Source organism: Vipera berus (genome assembly GCF_964194415.1).
Source record: "Vipera berus genome assembly, chromosome: 3".
In the NCBI taxonomy this organism is placed as follows: domain Eukaryota; kingdom Metazoa; phylum Chordata; class Lepidosauria; order Squamata; family Viperidae; genus Vipera; species Vipera berus.
Window position 1 is genome coordinate 176581386 of NC_138204.1, and position 20986 is coordinate 176602371.

The 20986-nt window shown below is 35.3% G+C and overlaps 2 protein-coding genes across 6 annotated transcripts in view; one reads left to right on the forward strand and one right to left on the reverse strand.

Annotated features, from left to right (window-relative positions):
* Positions 1 to 203: 203 nt before the first annotated feature.
* RGS20 (regulator of G protein signaling 20) lies at positions 204 to 7783 on the forward strand (the record flags this gene model as incomplete). Its single annotated transcript, XM_081325598.1, has 4 exons — positions 204 to 349; positions 5431 to 5508; positions 6312 to 6546; positions 7595 to 7783. The coding sequence occupies 4 exons, from the start codon at positions 204 to 206 to the stop codon at positions 7781 to 7783; spliced, it is 648 nt and encodes a 215-aa protein (XP_081181724.1).
* Positions 7784 to 17709: 9926 nt separating this feature from the next.
* The window catches only part of LOC308664822 (transcription elongation factor A protein 1), a 51301-nt gene continuing 48024 nt past the window's right edge, over positions 17710 to 20986 (reverse strand). For all 5 annotated transcript variants that reach the window (XM_081322360.1, XM_081322356.1, XM_081322353.1 and 2 more), the window contains 2 exons: positions 19793 to 19864; positions 17710 to 18584 (listed from right to left, as the gene is read on the reverse strand). In XM_081322360.1, coding sequence (XP_081178486.1) covers positions 18576 to 18584; positions 19793 to 19864 — 81 coding nt within the window. In that variant the 3' untranslated portion in view covers positions 17710 to 18575. The remainder of the gene's footprint in view (positions 18585 to 19792; positions 19865 to 20986) is intronic.

Below are 20986 nucleotides of genomic sequence, written 5' to 3' on the forward strand. Positions count from 1 at the left end.
GATTTTTGCTGAATGACAAAGCAGCTGTCAGGGAAATGAGGAAGCCGATGTGTTCCATTTGTTAAAACATAGATCTGTTTGCATTTCAAACAGCAATTAGAAAAACTACTGGTTGCCCTTGCAGCATGGCAGCTATCAGCAATCCAGCATATACATTTTTCTGGCATGTTTAACCTATTTCCTAATATTCTGTTTTGCAGCCCATGGGATCAGAGCAGGTGGAAATGCGCAAAAGGCAGACCTCTGCATCTCAGGAGATACCAAGCTCCCTACTTGCCCAGTCTGGGGTAGAGATTCAGGGCTCTAACCCCTGTTGCTTCTGCTGGTGCTGCTGTTGCAGTTGTTCCTGGTATGTCTTTACAATATATTCAATCCACCCACAGGGAAGATGACAGCTAGTTACCATAGGAACATAGACATACGTCCCTTGGGTAATCAGATAAGCAGGAAAGGAAGATACCTAGACTAAGCTAGGCAACAGCTGTGTGGAGATGAAAACAAAATCATGCTGTTTGCAGAGTTGGACCAAGATGCAGGATTGATGCTATCCATACATTATGTGTTTCCCATTTAATTTTCTAAACAGGAAAACTTCATTCACAAATACATTTTAGATCTATAAAGTTGGAAGTGGCTTAAATGGCTGACTCAGGTATGTCAAACTCGCAATGTCATGTGATGTTGCGTGACGTATTGCGACTTTTTCCCCATTGCCAGCAATGGGGTGGGCACGGTTTCAACATGAAGCATCCGGGCCGTGGGCGGGCAGTTTGACATGCCTGGGCTAAATGGACCAATAATCTGATTCAGGGTTAAATTAGATTATTCATAAAATGTGAATTGCACTGCTTAGTGCTCCACTTTTTTTTTACTTTATTTCAAGTACAATAGGCTATTGAATTCAGGAAGTGAATTATTTATTGGGATAAATATAAATGTATATGCAATGCTTGTAGGTAAAAAAAATGGTGCTATTGGAATTTTTCAAAACACCAGGGAATGGATTTTTTAAAAAGCCTGGAAAGAAGAAAATCTACCCAGTACTCAGTCAGGATTCTGCCAACCTGCTCCTACAACACAGTACATAAAATCCAGACATGGAGTAGCATGAAATGCATTTCATAGATGGCCGTATGTAGCTGTTATATTGTGAATGGTAGGTTCTTCAGTACAGAAGCATTTCAGAAGACCTTGAATCATTTGATACATAGTAGATAAAACAATGTTATTTTAACCAGCACTCTTGAAAGAAAGAAAATTAGATTATTGTCTCTGCAAAAGTGCTGGTAGATGAAGAAAATAGCTTCAACCTGAAATTAGTATTTGAAAATATTTGCTAAATGCAACTGTGAGGCAGAAAAGAAGATAGTACTGTAAAACTATTTATACACAAAGGCACTCATAATTCTTCAACAAGCCAGAGTCAAAGCAATCTCTTTTGAACAGAACAAATTTAAGATTCTTTGCTGATACATTTGGGGCTTGCTCTGTTGAGAACTGGCCTTACCTGGGCTTGAAAGCCAAGCAGTCTTCACTTGAATGAAAAATGTCAAGGAAATACAGTGCTGCAGCTAGACAGGGAAGTTGAGAAAATGCCCCCAAAATGACAGTGGCAAACCACTTCCTTATTCTTGCTAAAGAAATCAAACAGGCCATGTTGCTAGTCATTAGGAATCAAGCTTGATTTGCAAAAGACATGGAAGACTTATCCAACATGGAAGACTTATCCAACAGGGAAGACCTATCCAACAGGGAACCACTCTTTGTGTTTAAGTTATGTGAAGTACAAAATATCAGCCACAAACACACTGCAGCCAATTGGGATAACATAGAATCTGTAACCTAAAGTAGTGTGCCGATATCTCTGAGTTAACATATTTTTAGAAAAATTGTCTTATTTCTTACCCACCAGTCTATTTTATTCACGTTTTCGTCAATAAATTGTAAGACAGAACTTTTACTCATATCAACATTAAGAATAGCCCAGTCCATGTAGTGCCCGCTAGTTGTTCTGGATTTCATTTTCAAACATTATATTTACAATAATACTTAGATTGCTCAATGGGCTTGAAAGCTGTTTTTATCACTGGTTCCATATTTGCAGGAAAACTTTAAATGATCACAATTTATTCTCCCATAAATTTGAGACTGACAATCTACTGAGTAGATATATATGGTAACTTTAAGAAATCCAGAACAGATCAATTTGGACAGTTAATTATTTCTTTGACTTGAAAGGCATATATTTCAAATAATAAGTATATATATACAGTACTTCAAAGTTCTTAATAGTTTCAAACATTTATTTCTATTACAGGTATAAAGAAAAATACAAATCAATTTCTGCATAATAAAACTTTTCCTTTTTATTTCATATAAATAGTTATATTTTTTTTACTTTTAAAATATAGTTACAATGATGGAAACAATTGCTCAGTTAAGTATTAAAAATACTTGTTAAATCATCAGATAACTGTGATGCCAAAAAAAGTCCTCACACTTTTAGTGGCTTGGAATCTGACTAGAAATAGAATAATCTGAACATGGTTTATTTCTTTGGAATAACAATTTTGGGAACAAATACTGATGTGAAACAAGCTACAAATGAATGTTCTACTTATACTCCTAAGTTTACAAAAAAAGCATTTCTTCCAATAATCTGAATTGAAAGAAAAAATGAATAAGAATAGTATCCTTAAGTATAGAATCGTCAATATTTGAAGCATAAACTGAGAAGAGACAACCAGTTAGACTTTTGTGAAGCCATAACTTATGCTCTATCATTTCAACAACTTAGAATCAATACTTTTTAGATGAAATTATAAACAGTTTACAACTATAATAAATCTTCCATGAAGAAACGTCTACATTAAAAGATCACATCCATTAGTCTGAGGCATGACAATTTTATTTATCTGGAGAAGGAATGATGTCTCCTCATGGTTTTGTCAGGGATTTTAGGCTGACTTATTCCCACTCATTGTTGATCCAGATAATCTTGCTTTATAAATTTATTAAGTTCATTTGCATTCTACCTTTAAATATGGTAGCATATAAATAATACAACTATGAAAAACTTATCTTGGCAATAAAGGTGGAAGGCAGTAAGGAATTTTTCAATGTCATATTGATCGAGAAATGGAAGATGTATGGTATGTTTCAACCAAGACATGAAAATCTATTTCAAGTCCACTTTCAGTTATGGAAGTTTACACGGTGATTTGGGGCCAGTCACTAAGTTTTATCCCAACCTATCCATTTTATGCTGTTCTCGCAGAAAAAATGTAAGAGGAAATACTATCTGTGCTGCTTTGAGCTCTTGAATGGAAAGAGGAATATAAATCTGGCAAATAATAAATAAGTTCAAAGGCAGTATTTGAAAAAGCCAGTACAGATAACTGCACTCAAAACAAAAGCAAACAAGGGGGTGGGGAGTAGCATCTAATGATGTTTATGTTCTCATTTATCATTCCAAAAGGCATCCACCGGGTAGGCAGAGAACAGAACACATGCCGATCCCCACAAAAACGCTTAATTTCCATCCCGAATCCTGGGGGAAATCTTCCATTAAATTATTTATTAAATTTATATGCTGCCCATCTCGTCACTGAAGGAGCCTAAAACATATTCTACAAATCTAGTATGCTTTTTAGACATACCTACTAAGACCACCTGTCTGTCTCATTACTGCCTATCTAAATTCATCTGGGCCACCTCTTAAGGCTGTCTAACTCTTTCTTTTTTTTAACTTGGTCAACTGCTCCAATGCTTGCTCTGAAGTCTGTTACATGCCCTGCTCTTGGTGCTTTCTTATTTTCTATTTTTTCTCCATTAACAGCCCTCCCTTGACTGGTGGAATAACTTTTCAATTTAGGTGTATATTGATTCCCAGACAGCTTTTTTGTGGTCCTTGAAATTCTTGAGAAAATGTTTCTACATTTTTGTTCCCATTAAGTTTTGTGGGATGGGTTCAAGTGTATCTCAGATGATGATGATATCCACCAGATTACTGACACTTGAAGTAAGCATCATATTCAACTAAGGTTACCTTAAAGGAAAACAACCTTTATCTAACTGTTAAGTATATAAATACTCATTAGACTCTTAGTTGCAACAGGACTGAAGTCTGAATTTCCTAATTAAATTGTTTTTAAAGAAAAAAGAGAAGGGAATCTTTGAGTGGATAAACAGTGAGACATGTTCAGCACCATATGCTGTTTTCTTGACTTAGATCCATTACAACTTTGAAAAGCTAAAATATACTGTAGTAAGATTATTAAAGATAGAGGTTTCCCTGTCCAATCATGTCCAAATCTAGGGTCAGCGCTCATCTCCGTTTCTTGGCCAAGGGAGTTGGCGTTGTCTGAAGATAATTTTGCATGGTCATGAGGCCAGCATGGCTATACATCAAAGACGCATGAAACACTTGTTACCTTCCCACCAAAGTGGTATCTATTAATCTACTCACATTTCCATGCTTTCAAACTGTAAGGCAGGCAGAACCTGGGTAGGAACAGGGCCTCACCATGTTGCGCAGTGCTCAGGTCTTGAACCTGGGTTATCAGCTGACAAGCTCAGCATCTTTAAGTGCCAAGCCACTGCACCCCTTATTAAGATCATTACTCCTATCAAAATCAGATTCCCCCCCCCTTTTTTTTAAAATAAAATAGTCCAATTAGAGATTTTTGACACTGCAACTCCTTTCATCCAGAACTTTGAGATAAACGAGTCAGGAACTGGAACAAAAGTTTTGTAGAGACAAGGAAATTAAGACAACTATAAAGACACTGTCTATTTACATGATCTAGTATTGCAAATTGGGAAGAAATAGAAAGCCAAGACTTACCACAGTCTATCCCACTGAACATTTATCTAATTCTAAATCAAACATAAAATTTCTTTCAAGGCAAGAAGGTAGAGCAGTTCTTTCCAATGCAAGATTCCCTGTAGATTTATGAGTTCAAAAGAGGAAGCATAGGAAGCAGTCTAATAAAATTACGAGAAAGGGATCTTCTCAACATAAGAACAAATAGCAGTGTGGGGAGTACACATAAATAACCCTGAGTGGCTGGACATCAAAGTGCTATTTTGCTTTCAGATAAAACTCCCAGTGTAGCATTTTGCCATTCTTGTCCTCTTGTATTCTGCAGATTTTCTACAAGAAATCACATTTGCTAAAATATTGTTTTCTCTTCTGTCCGATATTTTTAAAATAAAGCACAGACAAATGATGTATTATATGAACCAATATTTTTCTACGATGCCTTATTGTTCAACACATCACATTTAGAAGAAATTGTGTGGTACTTTAGTGCAATTCTTTTACTGGGGGAAATAGAATGTAATCTATATTCAGGTATCAACCCTAGTGGTAAATTTAAAATCTCAGCAAATTGTTTATTTCAGTTTTACCACTCTGTTTTATTACAGTCTTACTGTTAGGAATCAAGATGAAAGAGCAGTAGCACATGAAATTGGATCAGAAATGATTCCGTACTGTGATCAAAGGTAAGGATTAACTGGGGAATAAAACCATTGTGTGGATTTAAAGATCTGGTAATTCTCAGACAGCATGATCATGGTGACTGGGAGTGATGGTAGTTGTAGTATTACATATTTGAATGAATGAATGAATGAATGAATGAACCTTTATTGTCAAAGTACAACCATGTATACATTGAGATTGGCTGAGCCTCCCTTCGTGCCCCCACAATTCACAGTGACAACAAACCCACCATCTTGTTACACCATGTGAGCTAACTGCATAACACACCACATTGCACATCACAATGGATAAGGTTATTACTAACCTTATACCAGTTTAGCATATTTTAGTTACCAAGATATAGATCACTGTATACATTCACCTGCAAACGGAGTCTAGTTAAAATGTGGCTATGAAAATATGAAAAATTAATGTAAGAGTGTTTTTCTATTTTAACATTTTACTTTATGAAAACATTAAAAGAATAAGACTTTTTTTACTTTAGTTCCTTATACTGCAGCAACAGGATAGCATATAACAGAGAATATGAGAATACTGGTCATACTGAGTAAATATATATAGTACATAATAGCAGTGGTTGGATAAGTAATAAACATACTATAATAACATAATAGATGGGAAAAATACTGACTGTATGTTAACAACATAAGATACCATTACTACTTTTGTTCTTTTTTTCACGTTTTAACTAAATTGCTTCAAATTTCAGATTTATCAATGCATAAAAACCTCCCAAATTCCACATTTTCCTCTCATACAGTGGTAACAACATTTACTATTTTTCATTCATTTATTTCATTTATAGCTCAATACATAGTTTGGAAGAAGCAAGTGCTTGGAGGCATTCCTTTGATAAACTGATGGCAACACCTTCAGGCCGAAATGCTTTCAGAGAATTCCTTCGGACAGAATACAGTGAAGAAAACATGCTTTTCTGGTTGGCCTGTGAGGACTTAAAACAGGAATCCAACAAGAATGTAATTGAGGAAAAAGTCAGGCGAATATATGAAGATTATGTTTCTATTCTTTCTCCAAGAGAGGTTTGTAACATTTTGCAATACCCTTGATTTTAAATGAGTCAACCAAAGATGTACGATGAACTGTTCCAAGTTGATCCTGCTCAGATGGCATATTTTAAAGATTAAGACTGTTACAAGATTGTTAAGATTTTTAAAGTTTGATAGTTTTAAAATTATTTTTTTATAAGATTTAAACATTTATTTTGTGAGGTGATTTGAGTGGGAGTTCTTCTTGGACTAAAAACTGAAATACTAAAATGTTAGAATATATTTGTTCTAACTGAAAAGAATAAATTATCTTTAAGCATACAAACAAGGATAGGGATAAGTGCATAAGTAGGGGACAGATATAAAATTTAAACTTTTCTTTCTAGAAGACTAACTTAGCTCAATTTCATAGGATAAGTTTTCAAAAGATTTATTTTTGGATTCTTTTCTCATTGCTAATGAAGTCCATCTACATAGTAAATTGCTACATACATAGATTTATTAAAATCTAACCTTGTTGCAATTATACAATGCCTTAGAATACCTTTCAGGTATTGATAAATACTAGTTGTGTAATATTCCAATAAACAATTATCACTTAAAATCATACAATAGATTTTTAACATACAATTCTTATCCTTCAATACAAAATTTTTAAAACAAGTGTTTATATTTCATGAAGACAAGGGATTGCACTTGTGAAAGCTCTTTGAATGTTTTATTTGATTTGTGATGGAAAATTGTTTTAATCCCTGATGGAGATTTATATACCTTAATATGATGGATTCCAAAATGTCCATGTCTGTTTTAAATCCATCCTGGATATGCTTCAAATGCTAACCATTTGAAGAAAACCTTTTTGTTTCTCTTTCTTCAAGGAAAACCAAAAATTATGGATTTTAAAATAAGATGAAAGTAGAACATTGTCAAATGTTTTAGTGGTAACAGAATGTCCTCCAATTATAAAAAATGTCTACACAATTTTCAGGACCATTGTGATACTATCAAATTGTTTTCATTGTTAGCAACAGAATTGAGGAAATATATTATTGAACACTTTAATAAATTCATTTATTAACAGGTCAGTCTGGACTCCAGGGTAAGAGGAATTATTAACCGGAATATAATGGAACCATCAATACATACTTTTGATGAAGCACAATTCCAAGTTTATATGTTGATGCTCAGAGATTCCTACCCTCGGTTTGTGAACTCTGCTATTTACAAAGACTTAGTTGTGTCACATTTTCAAACACCTGCTGAACCATAGAATTTAAATGAATTATTTTGCATCTAACTACCTACCTACACAAATAAAACTTTGGTCTATCATCCATTAATATGGGATTTAGAATCAACAAGCTGATTACATAACAGTAATTCAGTAACAAGTGTATCTACAGTATGCTGCTGTTACTGCAATGGTAACAGTGTTCCAAAGTTTACACATTCTAAAATTTCACATTATTTCCTGAATTTTAAGTAGTTCTGCCTAAATTATATATGCTGATGGAAGATATATAAGAAAAGTTAACAGCAGGAACATACACTGCAGTAAAATTCAGAAATTCATACAGCTTTTAAATGACAATTCCATGATCTATCTGGAGTACTTCACTATCCAGGTGTCCTGTCAGTGAGACTGGAACACTCTTCCCAGTGTTTTTATTTTAAAAATGAATTATTATGCTTGATTCAAGTTTTCTCCTACATCAGGGTATGGCAAAGGATAAAAGAACTACTTGGATCAAACAGGCGTCAGTTCTTTCCATTCTGCTCATTGTATAATCCATACTATGCCACTGATAAGATCTTTCAAATATTAAAGCAACTCATATCAAAGCTGTTACAAAGTTGTAAGGAAAAATCTGATCTTGAATTTTGTCCTCCAGAGCCTTACCACTGATGTTGGACAACAAAATCCAAGAAATCTTATGGCTGTTGGGGTTTTATCTGTCAGGATCTCTGATTTAGCCAAACCTACTTAAAACTTACATAAAATAAAACATTTTAAGTTTAATTTGTATAACAATAATGCTTGTTTACTGAAAGCTTACCAAAATTGGAATCTTTGACCAAGCCTAAGAGGATTTCTATGAATTCTGAAAATTTTTCTCAGTAAAACTTACTTGAAATGATTACTTTGCCCTGTACTAAGCAAATACTTGCTTTGATATTGAAATATTCACGATAACCCCAAAGGGGCTTTTTTTCAAAAGGCAACTGGACTTTGTTTTTCCTTGAAGATGTTTCGCTTCTCATCCAAGAAGCTTCAGAACTGAAGAAGCTTCTTGGATGAGAAGTGTAATGTCTTCAAGGAAAAACAAAGTCCAGTTGCCTTTTGAAAAAAGCACCTTTGGGAAAACCATGACCTGGGTGACTGAGAATCTCCATAGACATATTCACATAATAATTTATTCATGCTTATATGACAACTTGCATTGAGTTCTAGAACTGATTTCCTTCATTTTTCTCTCTACCAACAAAAAGTTCAGCTTAGGCATTATTCTTAGAATTCAGAATAATCCACTTCTCTTTTAAAGAAAAACCAAATTTTACTTACAAACGTAATGTCAGGAGTAGCATGACCATTTCTTCATCAGTAGCATGAGAGCATTTCAAAGCTAACAACAAAGCAAAGCAAAAGGCACAAACAAAAAAAGGCACTGAAGAGATGTCAACCCATGTTATTACTGAATTCATGATTGTTAATATTTCTAGAAAAGATATAGAAAACACATGAGAACTTGGTAATTACTGCTCTAAATTAAGCATCCAATATGTATCTCAGCTACTTTCGTTATGTAAACAGCAATCATAGTTTTAAATATTCATAAACTGGGAAGCCATTTTAATCTAAGAATATCAATTTGTTAACTATAGAACTTGTTAAAATCTTGCTTTCCAACTGATTTGGGGGGAACTCTGAAAATTGTTCCACTGTTTAAATTAGAAAACAGCCTGGGATTTTAAAGAATGCATACATTATAAAAAACTAATAACTCTGAACATCCTTAATAAAGAATAGCTTTACATTTATTTCATAATTACTTCCTGCTATTAAGAGTTCATAGAATTGGTATTAATCTTGCTTTAAAATTTTACCCAAATACCAGAATAGAACTATGTGATTTGTGCAGAAATGTATATTACTTAATAATAAGTTGGAAGGGACCTTGGAGGTCATCTAGTCCAACCCCCTGCTCAGGCAGGAAACCCTATACCATTTCAGACAAATGGCTGGCCAGTCTCTTCTTAAAAACATCCAGTGTTGGAGCATTCACCACTTCTGGAGGCAGGTTGTTCCACTGGTTAATTGTTCTAACTGTCAGGAAGTTTCTTCTTAGTTCTAGGTTGCTTCTCTCCTTGACTAGTTTCCATCCGTTAATTTTTGTCCTGCTTTCAGGTGCTTTGGAGAATAGCTTCACTCCCTCTTCCTTGTGGTAGCCCCTGAGATATTGGAACACTGCTATCATGTCACCCCTCACCCTTCTCTTCATTAAACTACACATACCCAATTCCAGCAACCGTTCCCTATATGTTTTAGCCTCCAGTCCCCCAATCATCTTTGTTGCTCTTCTCTGTACTCTTTCTAGAGTCTTGACATCTTTTTACATCGTGGTGACCAAAACTGGATGCAGTATTCCAGGTGTGGATGCAGTTTCACCAGCAACACCAGAATATATTTACAGCTTTAAGTATCGATTCATTAGAATACCTTGTGTGGTGTTGGCCATAGAATTAGAATTGAAGGGGACCTTATAGTCCAACCAGTACAACTCTCTACCCAGTACAGGTAGTTAGGGAAACTTCAACAGCCCATTTGAAGAGCCCCTAATGAAAGGTAGCCCAAGACTTACAACCATTCATTTAGTGACTGCTTGAAGTTACAATGGTACTGAAAAAAGTGACATATGAGTGTTTGTCACATGGCAGTTGCAGCATCCCCATGGTCATGTCATCAAAATTTGGACACTTGGCAACTGACTCATACTTATGATGGTTGCTGTGTCCCAGGGTCATGTGATTATTTTTGCAACCTTCTGACAAGCAAAGTCAATGGGGAAGCAGATTCACTTTTAAGCCATTTTACTAGCTTAACTGCAGTGATTCATTTAATAACTCAGTCCTAGAGGAGATCAATCCTGACTGCTCTTTAGAAGGCCAGATCCTGAAGCTAAAACTCAAGTACTTTGGCCACCTAATGAGAAGGAAGGACTCACTGGAGAAGAGCCTAATGCTGGGAAAGATCGAGGGCAATAGAAGAAGGGGACGACAGAGAATGAGGTGGCTGGATGGAGTCACTGAAGCAGTAGGCGTGAGCTTAAATGGACTCCAGAAGATGGTAGAGGACAGGAAGGCCTGGAGGAATGTTGTCCATAGGGTCGCGATGGGTCGGACACGACTTCGCAGCTAACAACAACAACAACAACAAGAAAGATTGTAAAATGGAGCAAAACTCACTTAACAACTGTCTTGCTTAGCAACAGAAATTTTGGGCTCAACTGTGATTGTAAGTCAAGGATTACCTATAGCAGCCTGTTACCAATTCACATTTCAGTCAGGACCTTTCTTGTGCTATCTAGCTGAACCTCATGCCTTGTGCATACTTCTTCATCCTTAATCACTGTATGCACTGTATCTTCACATACACAAAGTAGGAACTACTTGTTTTAGCTATGAAAGAAAGTGGAGCTAAATTCTGTAGCAACGAAAGGATTATGTAAATTTCACTCAGTAAAGCAATATTCACTATTATACTTTGATTAAATCTACAAAGAAAGTTTTAAAAATGTTCTTAAAATAATTACTTGTAAGTCAAATATATGTAATGATTGAAAAGTACGTGTAGAAGAAAGTTCACCGAATCTTTACCATCCTATTTACATTAATTTAAAAACACATGCAAATCTTCCTCAATAACTGGTCTTTTTGGGTATGAAGTATCCTCTAGCAAATAGCAATAAATTAAATATTATTTTTTCCCTTTTTCAGAAATAGATTTAATTATGAATTTTCTGTGAATGCCTTTTATACCCCTCATGAAGTAAAAAAATCAGATTGTATTAAAAAACAGATCCATTAAAATAGAATAGAGTAGATTTACTTTTCTTCTTTTCCAGCCTATAATCAGTATTCCCACTTGGGGACTGCAAAACAAAAACATTGTTAGGCTTCTCTCCACTGGGACAAAATACTCAGATATACTAATTTACTTTTCTGTTCAATGCAGCAAGCTGAAGTTGTGTTTTATTTTTCCATGTTAACCCATTTTTTTAAAAAAAGAAAACTTACAAGCCATCACCACACAATGCCAAGGGAGAAGATACAGAACAAAGCTGATATTTCACCTGTGACCATAAATTCCATTACCTTAGTCTGTAAATAAAATCAACTGTAACTGTATAACTCAAGAAAACATGTTCCACACTATTGCTCTGAGTTGCACAGAAGAAAGTATCTCTTGATATAACTTTGGTTCTCATTCTCCCTCCCTATTACCATTTGAACGACTGATAAACTGCTACCAAATCCATATTAACGTATAGTGACAACATGAATAATACTTTCCAGGCACTATTACATAAGTACAACAGGAGATTCAAATAAGTATATAGTTTTCCTCAAAATACACTGCAGTTTAGAGATATAAAATTTCATAAATATTAAAGGAACGAGAGAGGAAGTCCCTCTATTTAAAAGCTCAGAAAAATGTGTAAATTATTGATATATAAAATAATATAAAATTATAATATTGAGATACTATAAATACACATACTTAGAGGTAAGTCAGTATAATGCAGGGGTGTCAAACTGCCAGCCCGCAGGCTGGACGTGTCACGATGAAACCCCACCCACCCCATTGCCGGCAATGGGGAAAAAGCTCCGATACGTTGCGCGATGACACGTGACGTCGCGGGTTTGACATGCCTGGTATAGTGGATCTTGTTCAGACAATCACACAAAAAACTGCAATTAATTGAAAGAATATTTTGACTACAACATTTATTTATAACTAAATAAAACAAGAAATATAAAGGCAGTACTCTATTGCCAGGCATGTCAAACTGCCGGCCTGTGGGCTGGATGTATTACGCCAAAACAACGCCTACCCCATTGCCGGTTTCAGGCCCGGGTACAGCACGGAGACAGCATTGGTCGCTCTGGTGAATTTTTATTTTATTTTTTATTTTATTTTAATTCCATTTATATCCCGCCCTTCTCCGAAGACTCAGGGCGGCTTTACAAACTTAGCAGTAGCCTTCATTCTATGTATATGCCTGCTTATTAGGGCTTTCACACACCCCAAGCGGCATTATTACAAAGTCAGCTTATTGCCCCCAACAATCTGGGTCCTCATTTTACCTACCTCGGAAGGATGGAAGGCTGAGTCAACCTTGAGCCTGGTGGGATGCGAACCTGCACTAATTGCAGGCAGATGGTGTTACTTAAGGAGGCATTAGCCCACTGCTCCACCAAGAATGATCTCTGGAGGGCTCGGGACAGGGGATATTCCTCTGTCCTAGTCCTATTAGACCTCTCAGCGGCTTTCGATACCATCGACCATGGTATCCTGCTGCGGCGTCTCAGGGGATTGGGAGGCACGGTCCTTCAGTGGTTTTCCTCCTATCTCCTGGGACGCTCGCAGTCGGCGTTGGCAGGGGGGCAGAGGTCGACCCCGAGGTCTCTTGTTTGTGGAGTTCCTCAGGGGTCGGTCCTCTCGCCTCTCCTGTTCAACATCTACATGAAACCGCTGGGTGAGATCATTCGTGGTTTTGGAGTTGGGTATCATCAGTATGCTGATGATACCCAGCTTTTCATTTCGACCCCAAACCACCCCAGTGATGCCCTCGACGTGATGCCCCATTGCCTGGAGGCAGTTCGGGTCTGGATGGGGAGGAACAGACTTCAACTCAACCCCGACAAGACTGAGTGGCTGTGCATACTGGCATCCCGGGATATTCAGAATATTCCACCTCTTTCCATGGGGGGTGAGCTTTTACCCCCCGTAGATAGGGCTCGCAACTTGGGAGTCCTCCTAGATTCGCAGCTTACTTTGGAAGATCATATAGTGGCTGTTACTAGGGGGGCTTTTGCCCAGGTTCGCCTGGTGCGCCAGTTGTGGCCCTATCTAGACTGGGATGCCCTGTGTACGGTCACTCATGCGCTCGTGACCTCTCGTCTGGACTACTGCAACGCTCTCTACATGGGGCTTCCCTTGAAGACCACTCGGAGGCTCCAGCTGGTACAGAATGCAGCCGCGAGAGTTGTCTTCTGAGTTTCCCGGTACTCCCATGTTACACCTTTGCTCCGCGAGCTGCATTGGCTACCAGTTGTCTTCCGGGTGAGGTTCAAGGTTTTGGTAATGGTTTTCAAGGCCCTACATGGCATGGGTCCGGAGTACCTCGGGGATCACCTGCTGCCGGCGTCAACTTCCCTCCGCCCTGTGCGTTCCCACAGAGAGGGCCTCCTCAGGGTGCCACCGGTCAGAGAATGTCAGCTGGTGGCCCCCAGGGGGAGGGCCTTCTCTGTGGGCGCCCTGGCTTTATGGAATCAGCTGCCGGTTGAGCTCCGGATGGCACCGGACCTTCGCTCCTTCCGACACGGTCTGAAGACCTACCTATTTGAACAAGCCGGCCTGGCCTGATGGGGGATGTGCTGGGGTTTTTATTGTGGATTTTTATATTATTCTACTGTTTTAGCTCGGGCCCTTATTTAATTCTTTTTTAATTTTTGTATTCTGTATTTTTATATGTGCCCTGTTCACCGCCCTGAGTCCTTCGGGAGAAGGGCGGTATACAAATATAATAAATGAAATGAAATGAAATGGGAGAAAAGTCCTGATACGTTGCGTGGTGTCATGTGATGTCGCGAGTTTGACATGCCTGCTCTATACTGTCATTGCACAGATCTTTTTTTGCTAAGAAAGATTGAGTCAGTGTCACATTATTTCATCAGAAATCATCATCACAATATGGACTAGTAACAGACATGGATATGGAATTGAAGTTATATTACTGAACACTTGAATGTAAAAGCTATCTGCAGCAGTTATCTTAAAGGAAGGGTGAAAAAAGTAAATGAAATGGAAGGGCTAGGTCAGTAGGACCTTCTACTCAAGTCAGTTCTAGTCTCTTCAAAATAAATCAAAAGATATAACAAAAAGAGAAATCTGTAATTTACATATAACAAAGACAATAGTTCCAGAATTAAATACAGGATGTAAAGCTGTATTCACTACGTGGCAGTCCACCCATTTTGTTCAAAAAATGAATGTTCTAAATGAAAAGCAGAACAATTACAGTGCTGAGCATTTAAGCATATTCCTAGCATCTCCACTGAAGACTTTTTCAAAATAAAAATGAATCTCTAACGAACATGAACCAGATTTCAGCCACCAACATGATCCAGTGGTAGGGAGGCATTCTCAACATCAAGTTCTTAAGCTGTAAGGAATAACATCTCTCACTGCTGTTGTGAACTTAATATATATGGAGTAACTATGTAAAAGTAAATTCATTTCATTATTGTTAAAGTATTGACATATAGGTTGTATAGGGATTTCCAGTTTGTCCTGAAATGAACTCAAGCTAAGTGAAATATTTCTGAGTGTCAACAAATTTAAGTGTCCTTGACTCAGCATTTTGCAAGATTCAGATTTACCATCACAAAAAGTAAAATCTATTATAACAAAATCAATATACCACAGGGCTTGAGGGATGAAAACTATTATTATTCCAAGCTGGTGTTTATTGAGAAATAGGACACCCATTAGCAACTTGCAATATTCTTTTTTCTGCCAGTCTCAGTGAGAAATCAGTGCTCTTTAAAATCAATCAATTCCACAGAACATTAGTGCTGTTTAATTATTCTTTTCATTAGAAAATATTAACATTGTATGGACACTTTTATCTAGGAAAACCAATTGATCCTAATCTCAGTAGATTATACTTTTTGCCCTTTAAATTTATTTCATTAGTAAAAATTTCAGATACAATTAAATATATCGTATTTCTAGATTGCCCCAAAGAATTCACTCATTAAAAATGGTATCAGCATACACCTTGTATTTGGAGAAGAAAAATATATAACCAGAGGAAAATCAGAGCATTTTCATTCTAAGCTTTCCACTGTCCTAGTTTAGAAAACTTTTGTTAAGAAATCTTAAAAAGATGAGTTATATTCTATTTTTTAAAAAAAACAAGTTTTATGGTGCCACTTTAAATATGAATTTCATTTACTCATATGTTCTTTTGGTGAAACAAATCCACTTCAGTAGATAGAATACATTTCTGTGAGATTTTATAAATGTATATAATTATAGGGAAATTATAACTGTAACCAAAGGTTCCTAGCTACTGATTCTTCCCATTAGTATTTCCTCTAAGAACCAAATCAAAATGTTTAATAGTGCTACTTTGGGTAGATCTAACTCCCATATAGATTATTGCAGTCAACCCAATTGTGGGGGGAGGGGGATTAAAGGAGGAAATTGTTCCTGATTTTTTATGTAAACAACTGACTCAAGAATGGAGTCTACAAATATTCTGATACCATAATAAATATATAAAACTGAATTGTAAATGAAACATATAGTATAAAGATAATTGTTCTAGTATTACTTTTATTTCAATTATCTATTTTATTCACTGAGGTTTTTTTAAAAAAACTTTTGCTTACCTCCACACTATATATCTTTCCAACTACTTCTAGCATATTGTTAATTTATATTAGAATTAGAATAATTTTTATTATGGTTACAGACCAGCATTACAAATAAAACACACTAAATAATAATAATAGAAATCAATAGTTGTACCAATAGTTATAGGAGCCCTTGGAGCAATACCCAAAGGGCTGCCTGGATACATGGAAAGCTTGAACTTATGAGACCCCAATATCCTGACTTCGCAAAAAAAAAAAAACACTCTACACTCCCTTAACAACTCCTAAGTGCTTGGTTAGGACTTGAACTTTTAAGTTTTTACCAGTACCAGACTGTGAATTAAATTGAAGATTAAATCTTAAATAATAATTAGACCTGAATATTCTGACTTTGCAAAAATCACCCTACTCAGAACTGCCTGTGTACTCAGACCCTACCTTAACAGCTTTTAGGTCCTTAAATCAATAACGATAATAATAATATGATGATGATGGTAATAATAATAATAATGCTGCAGCAAAATTAAAGTGTCTGGTTCATTGATATTGCAAGATCAGGTGATGCGCAAATTGAAAAGAAACAATTAGAAAAAAATAATGAAATATTGTGATTTGCAAATTGAAGTTGTGTGATTATGGAGGAAGAAGTCAATGGCTGCACCAAAAGTAATAAGAGCAATACCAAAAGGAAGCAATACTCAAAGGGCTACCTAGATACATGGAAATTTTGAACTTATTAGACCTGAATATCCTGACTTTGCAAAAACTACCCTACTCAGAACTGCTTCTATACTCAGATGCTACCTTAACAGCTCTTAGGTCCTTTGATAGGACATGAACTGTTAGGTTTTTACCATTCTCAGACTGTGAGTCGAATTGAAGATTGACAGTAGTAGTAGTAGTAGTAGTAGTAGTAGTAGTAGTAGTAAAAACAATAATAAAAAGAAGAAAGGCAAGATAATATTTTACAATTACTAGTGGGTTGTTAGTGGACAAAGTCTGGCTAATTTTGCAGACAATAGAACAAAATTTAGCTACATTCAAAGAAACTATATTGATCCAATAACAGCAATTGTATGCTAAAAGATGGGCATTTCCTGGATCAGGTGAGGTCCTTATAGAAAGTATAGTGTAGTAGGACATGAACTGTAGTTTCGATAGTTCCTTGTCATCAGGGGCACAGTCTGAGCTTATATGGAATTATTTTAGATTAGCTGTCCAAAACTGCTATGGGAGGTGCATTGCAGCATGCTAAAGTTAGTGTTCTTCAGAGTCTGGAGATAATTATATAATGTAAGTATCTCTGTGCTTTAAAAAGAGAAGTTTGGTTGCTCAAAAAAACATTGTTAGGAAGAGCAGACTGACTTTGTTGGGCTTCCAAGTCTTTGATATGTTGTTTAAATGTAGTAAATGCACACGTGTATCCCATTAAGAGCACTTTCCTCTTAATTTAATTTGCCAATGGGGAAAAAGTCCCGATATGTCGCAAGTTTGACATGCCTGTATTAAACTATGCAATTTTTTCAACAATATTTTTTATTTTTGAAAATTGCTTTTAGCAAATATTTTAAAGACAGTTTGAGAAACAATACACCACCAAAACCTGTAGAGAAAATTTACAGTTTTATTTCTGACCTCTAAGGTCTAGGACTCATTCTACACTATTTTTCAGTAAAATGTATTTCTTACCAAATGTCTGTGTGATTGGTAAGTTACATAATGTTTTTGGTCATGTTTGGAAAACAAAAGAGAGCAAACAAAACAGATCAAACCAATACATTAAAAGGTAGATTAGAGTTCATTAATATAAAAATACTGCACACATTTTATGCTGTATAATAGTAGGGATATATCAATACAAATTTCAAAACTATTTGAAGTTTGATAATACAAAAAAAGGTTTTTGTATGTTATGGAACAAGAAATATTATGATGAATTGCAAAAATGATTTATAGAGCCTACTACCCACATGAGATATGGATTATTTTGTTAGTATAATGAAAAACTATTTGCTTTAAAACACTGAAACGATTCAAATGGAGTATGATATTGTGAATTTTACAAAAAAAAATTCAACCATGTATGTCAAAAGCAAATAAGTACAATAAATTCTTTATAAAATTAAGAAAAAAAAGAGTTACCCAAATTTCATTGGTAAAAGTTTAATGTAGAGTTGCTTATAAAAATGGAAAAAATATTACACCATACAACTGAGCATCCTGGCTCTGACTATTAACTACAGGGATGGTCATGTCAAAAACAAAATCTAATTTCAGAGTTATCTGCTTAAAAGGAAGCAAACAAACAAAAACATCTCTGCTAGGAATTGGATGCTTTACCTAGTTCTTAAAACTAATTATAAAATTATTTTTAACTGGTCCAACAATTTCTTCTTCTAGCAGAACTGTAAAAAGAAAAGAAAAGAAAAGAAATATTTATAAGATAGGCACACATAGCTAGGTTCACACCATTTGTTTTCTATGAATGCAAAAATTGGATATTTTGCTTCTTGGACACATCCTGAGTATTCTGTTTTAGCATCAGGATTTATATCAAAATTCCCTTCAATTTTGAGCATTTAATTAAAAAACATAGAGATATAGTAAATCTATTTTGCAGTTTTACAATTTCATAAGCAGAATCATATATATATATATATATATATATATATATATATATATATATGTATGTATGTATGTATGTATATGTATATGTATATGTATATGTATATGTGTGTGTGTGTGTGTGTGTGTATATATATATGTAAATTTTTTTGGCTTGCTAACAAAGAATAAAGCAAGCCAAAAAAAAAATTACACAAATATGAGCTGCCAATACTGTGGCTACTGCCTGTAGATGGCCTTGGGCTAGGCTGAAACAGGAAATAAGATTTGTCCCGTGTCTGGGACCAAGCAAGTGTATTCTAAATACTTAATAAACATTTAACATATATATATATGTGTGTGTGTGTGTGTAAGTATATGCATATGTATATGTATATCTATATGTATATGTATATACACACATACACATATATATATACACATACACACATATATACATATATGTATATATGTTAAATGCTTGTTATATATATATATATATATATATATATATATATATATATATATATATATATATATATATATATATATGTATTCCACTTTATTTACTATAGTTTTATTGCTCTTATAGATTTATTAAAATAAACATTATATTACTGTTTAAATTCAAATGTGCTACCTTCTGGAATATTTTAAAATATTTTAAAAAGTGATTCCTCATAGAGCAAATGTAAACCAGTAAAAAGTATACTTTTTCCAATAGAGGTCTGCTAAAAGCTTCTGACAAAACAATCTGTATATAATAGGTTTTAGAAATCTTGCTGTTTATTTTCCTCTATTATCATTTATGCAACATTTGGCAATATCTAACCATATAATTATAATATTTGCATTCCAATCTTACTTCTCTTTTAATATTAGGCTGCTTCATTTTCATTACTCTAATTAAATATATACAGAATAAAACAAATGCTTCATGAAACAAAAGCTTTAGCATTCAAAAAAAGCCAATACTGCACAAAATACAAACAAAGCTAGTTATTTTTACCTTCCATCTGTTTCCACATTCATTGCACACAACAAAGGTTGTCATAGGTTCATCAGCACTTCTGGTTTGAACCTACCAAAGAAAAACCCCAAACAACAGAAAATAGCAATGTTACTTGGCTATATTTATATAATGTTCTTATTTTGTTGTACTACAATAGCACAATCTGATTTACTGATAAAAATAACTAAACCATCCAATAGCCCAAACTATTCTAGTCACAATATAACACCTAAGTTTGAATAAAAACATATATGATAAAATTAAGTTAAATGCAGAATGAAAACACCATAAAAATTAGTCAGCTGCAAGATGGACATTGAAAATGAAAAACAATATGAATTAAGATACAATTAAAAGTTCATTTTAAAGCTTGGGAAAATACAAAGCTCTTCACCTAATGTCAAAATGATACTGATGTGGATATCAGGCAAGCCTGGAAAGGAATTCCATAACTGGGTTCCATCTCAGAAAAAAAAACTCTGTCCCTTGTAGAGACCCACCTTACCTCCTTTGGTGGGGGCAACTGGAGAAGGACCTTACTGGAAAATGTTACGGTTTGATTAGGTACAGACAGCAGAAGGTGCTCCTTCAAGTAGCCTAATCCTAAATAGGTTAAGGGTTATTATGATGAAAACCACCATTTTGAATTGTTTATTCAGATATGAATGCCCAGTTTGTTTAATCAAGGTTAGTTTTTTTAGTAATGTATGCTAATACTAACTTTTAATTCAATGTTACAACTTTAGTGACTTCCAAAATATTGAGTTCATAATTTTCATATGAAATATTAAGTGAACTCATAATCCTGTTTAACAGCTAAGATTCTCTCTTGTATGCCTCTGTGACATTTGCCATAATCTTTCCTCATGGCTTTAAGAACAATGACAGATGAATTTTTAACTCAAAAGTTCTCTAGCGAGGATAGCCAGTGGTAAAAGAAGAGAGTTTCTTGTTGTTAGATGCGAAGTCGTGTCCGACCCATCGCGACCCCATGGACAACGTTCCTCCAGGCCTTCCTATCCTCTACCATCTTCTGGAGTCCATTTAGGCTCACGCCTACTGCTTCAGTGACTCCATCCAGCCACCTCATTCTCTGTCGTCCCCTTCTTCTCTTGCCCTCCATCTTTCCCAGCATTAGGCTATTCTCCAGTGAGTCCTTCCTTCTCATTAGGTGGCCAAAGTATTTGAGGT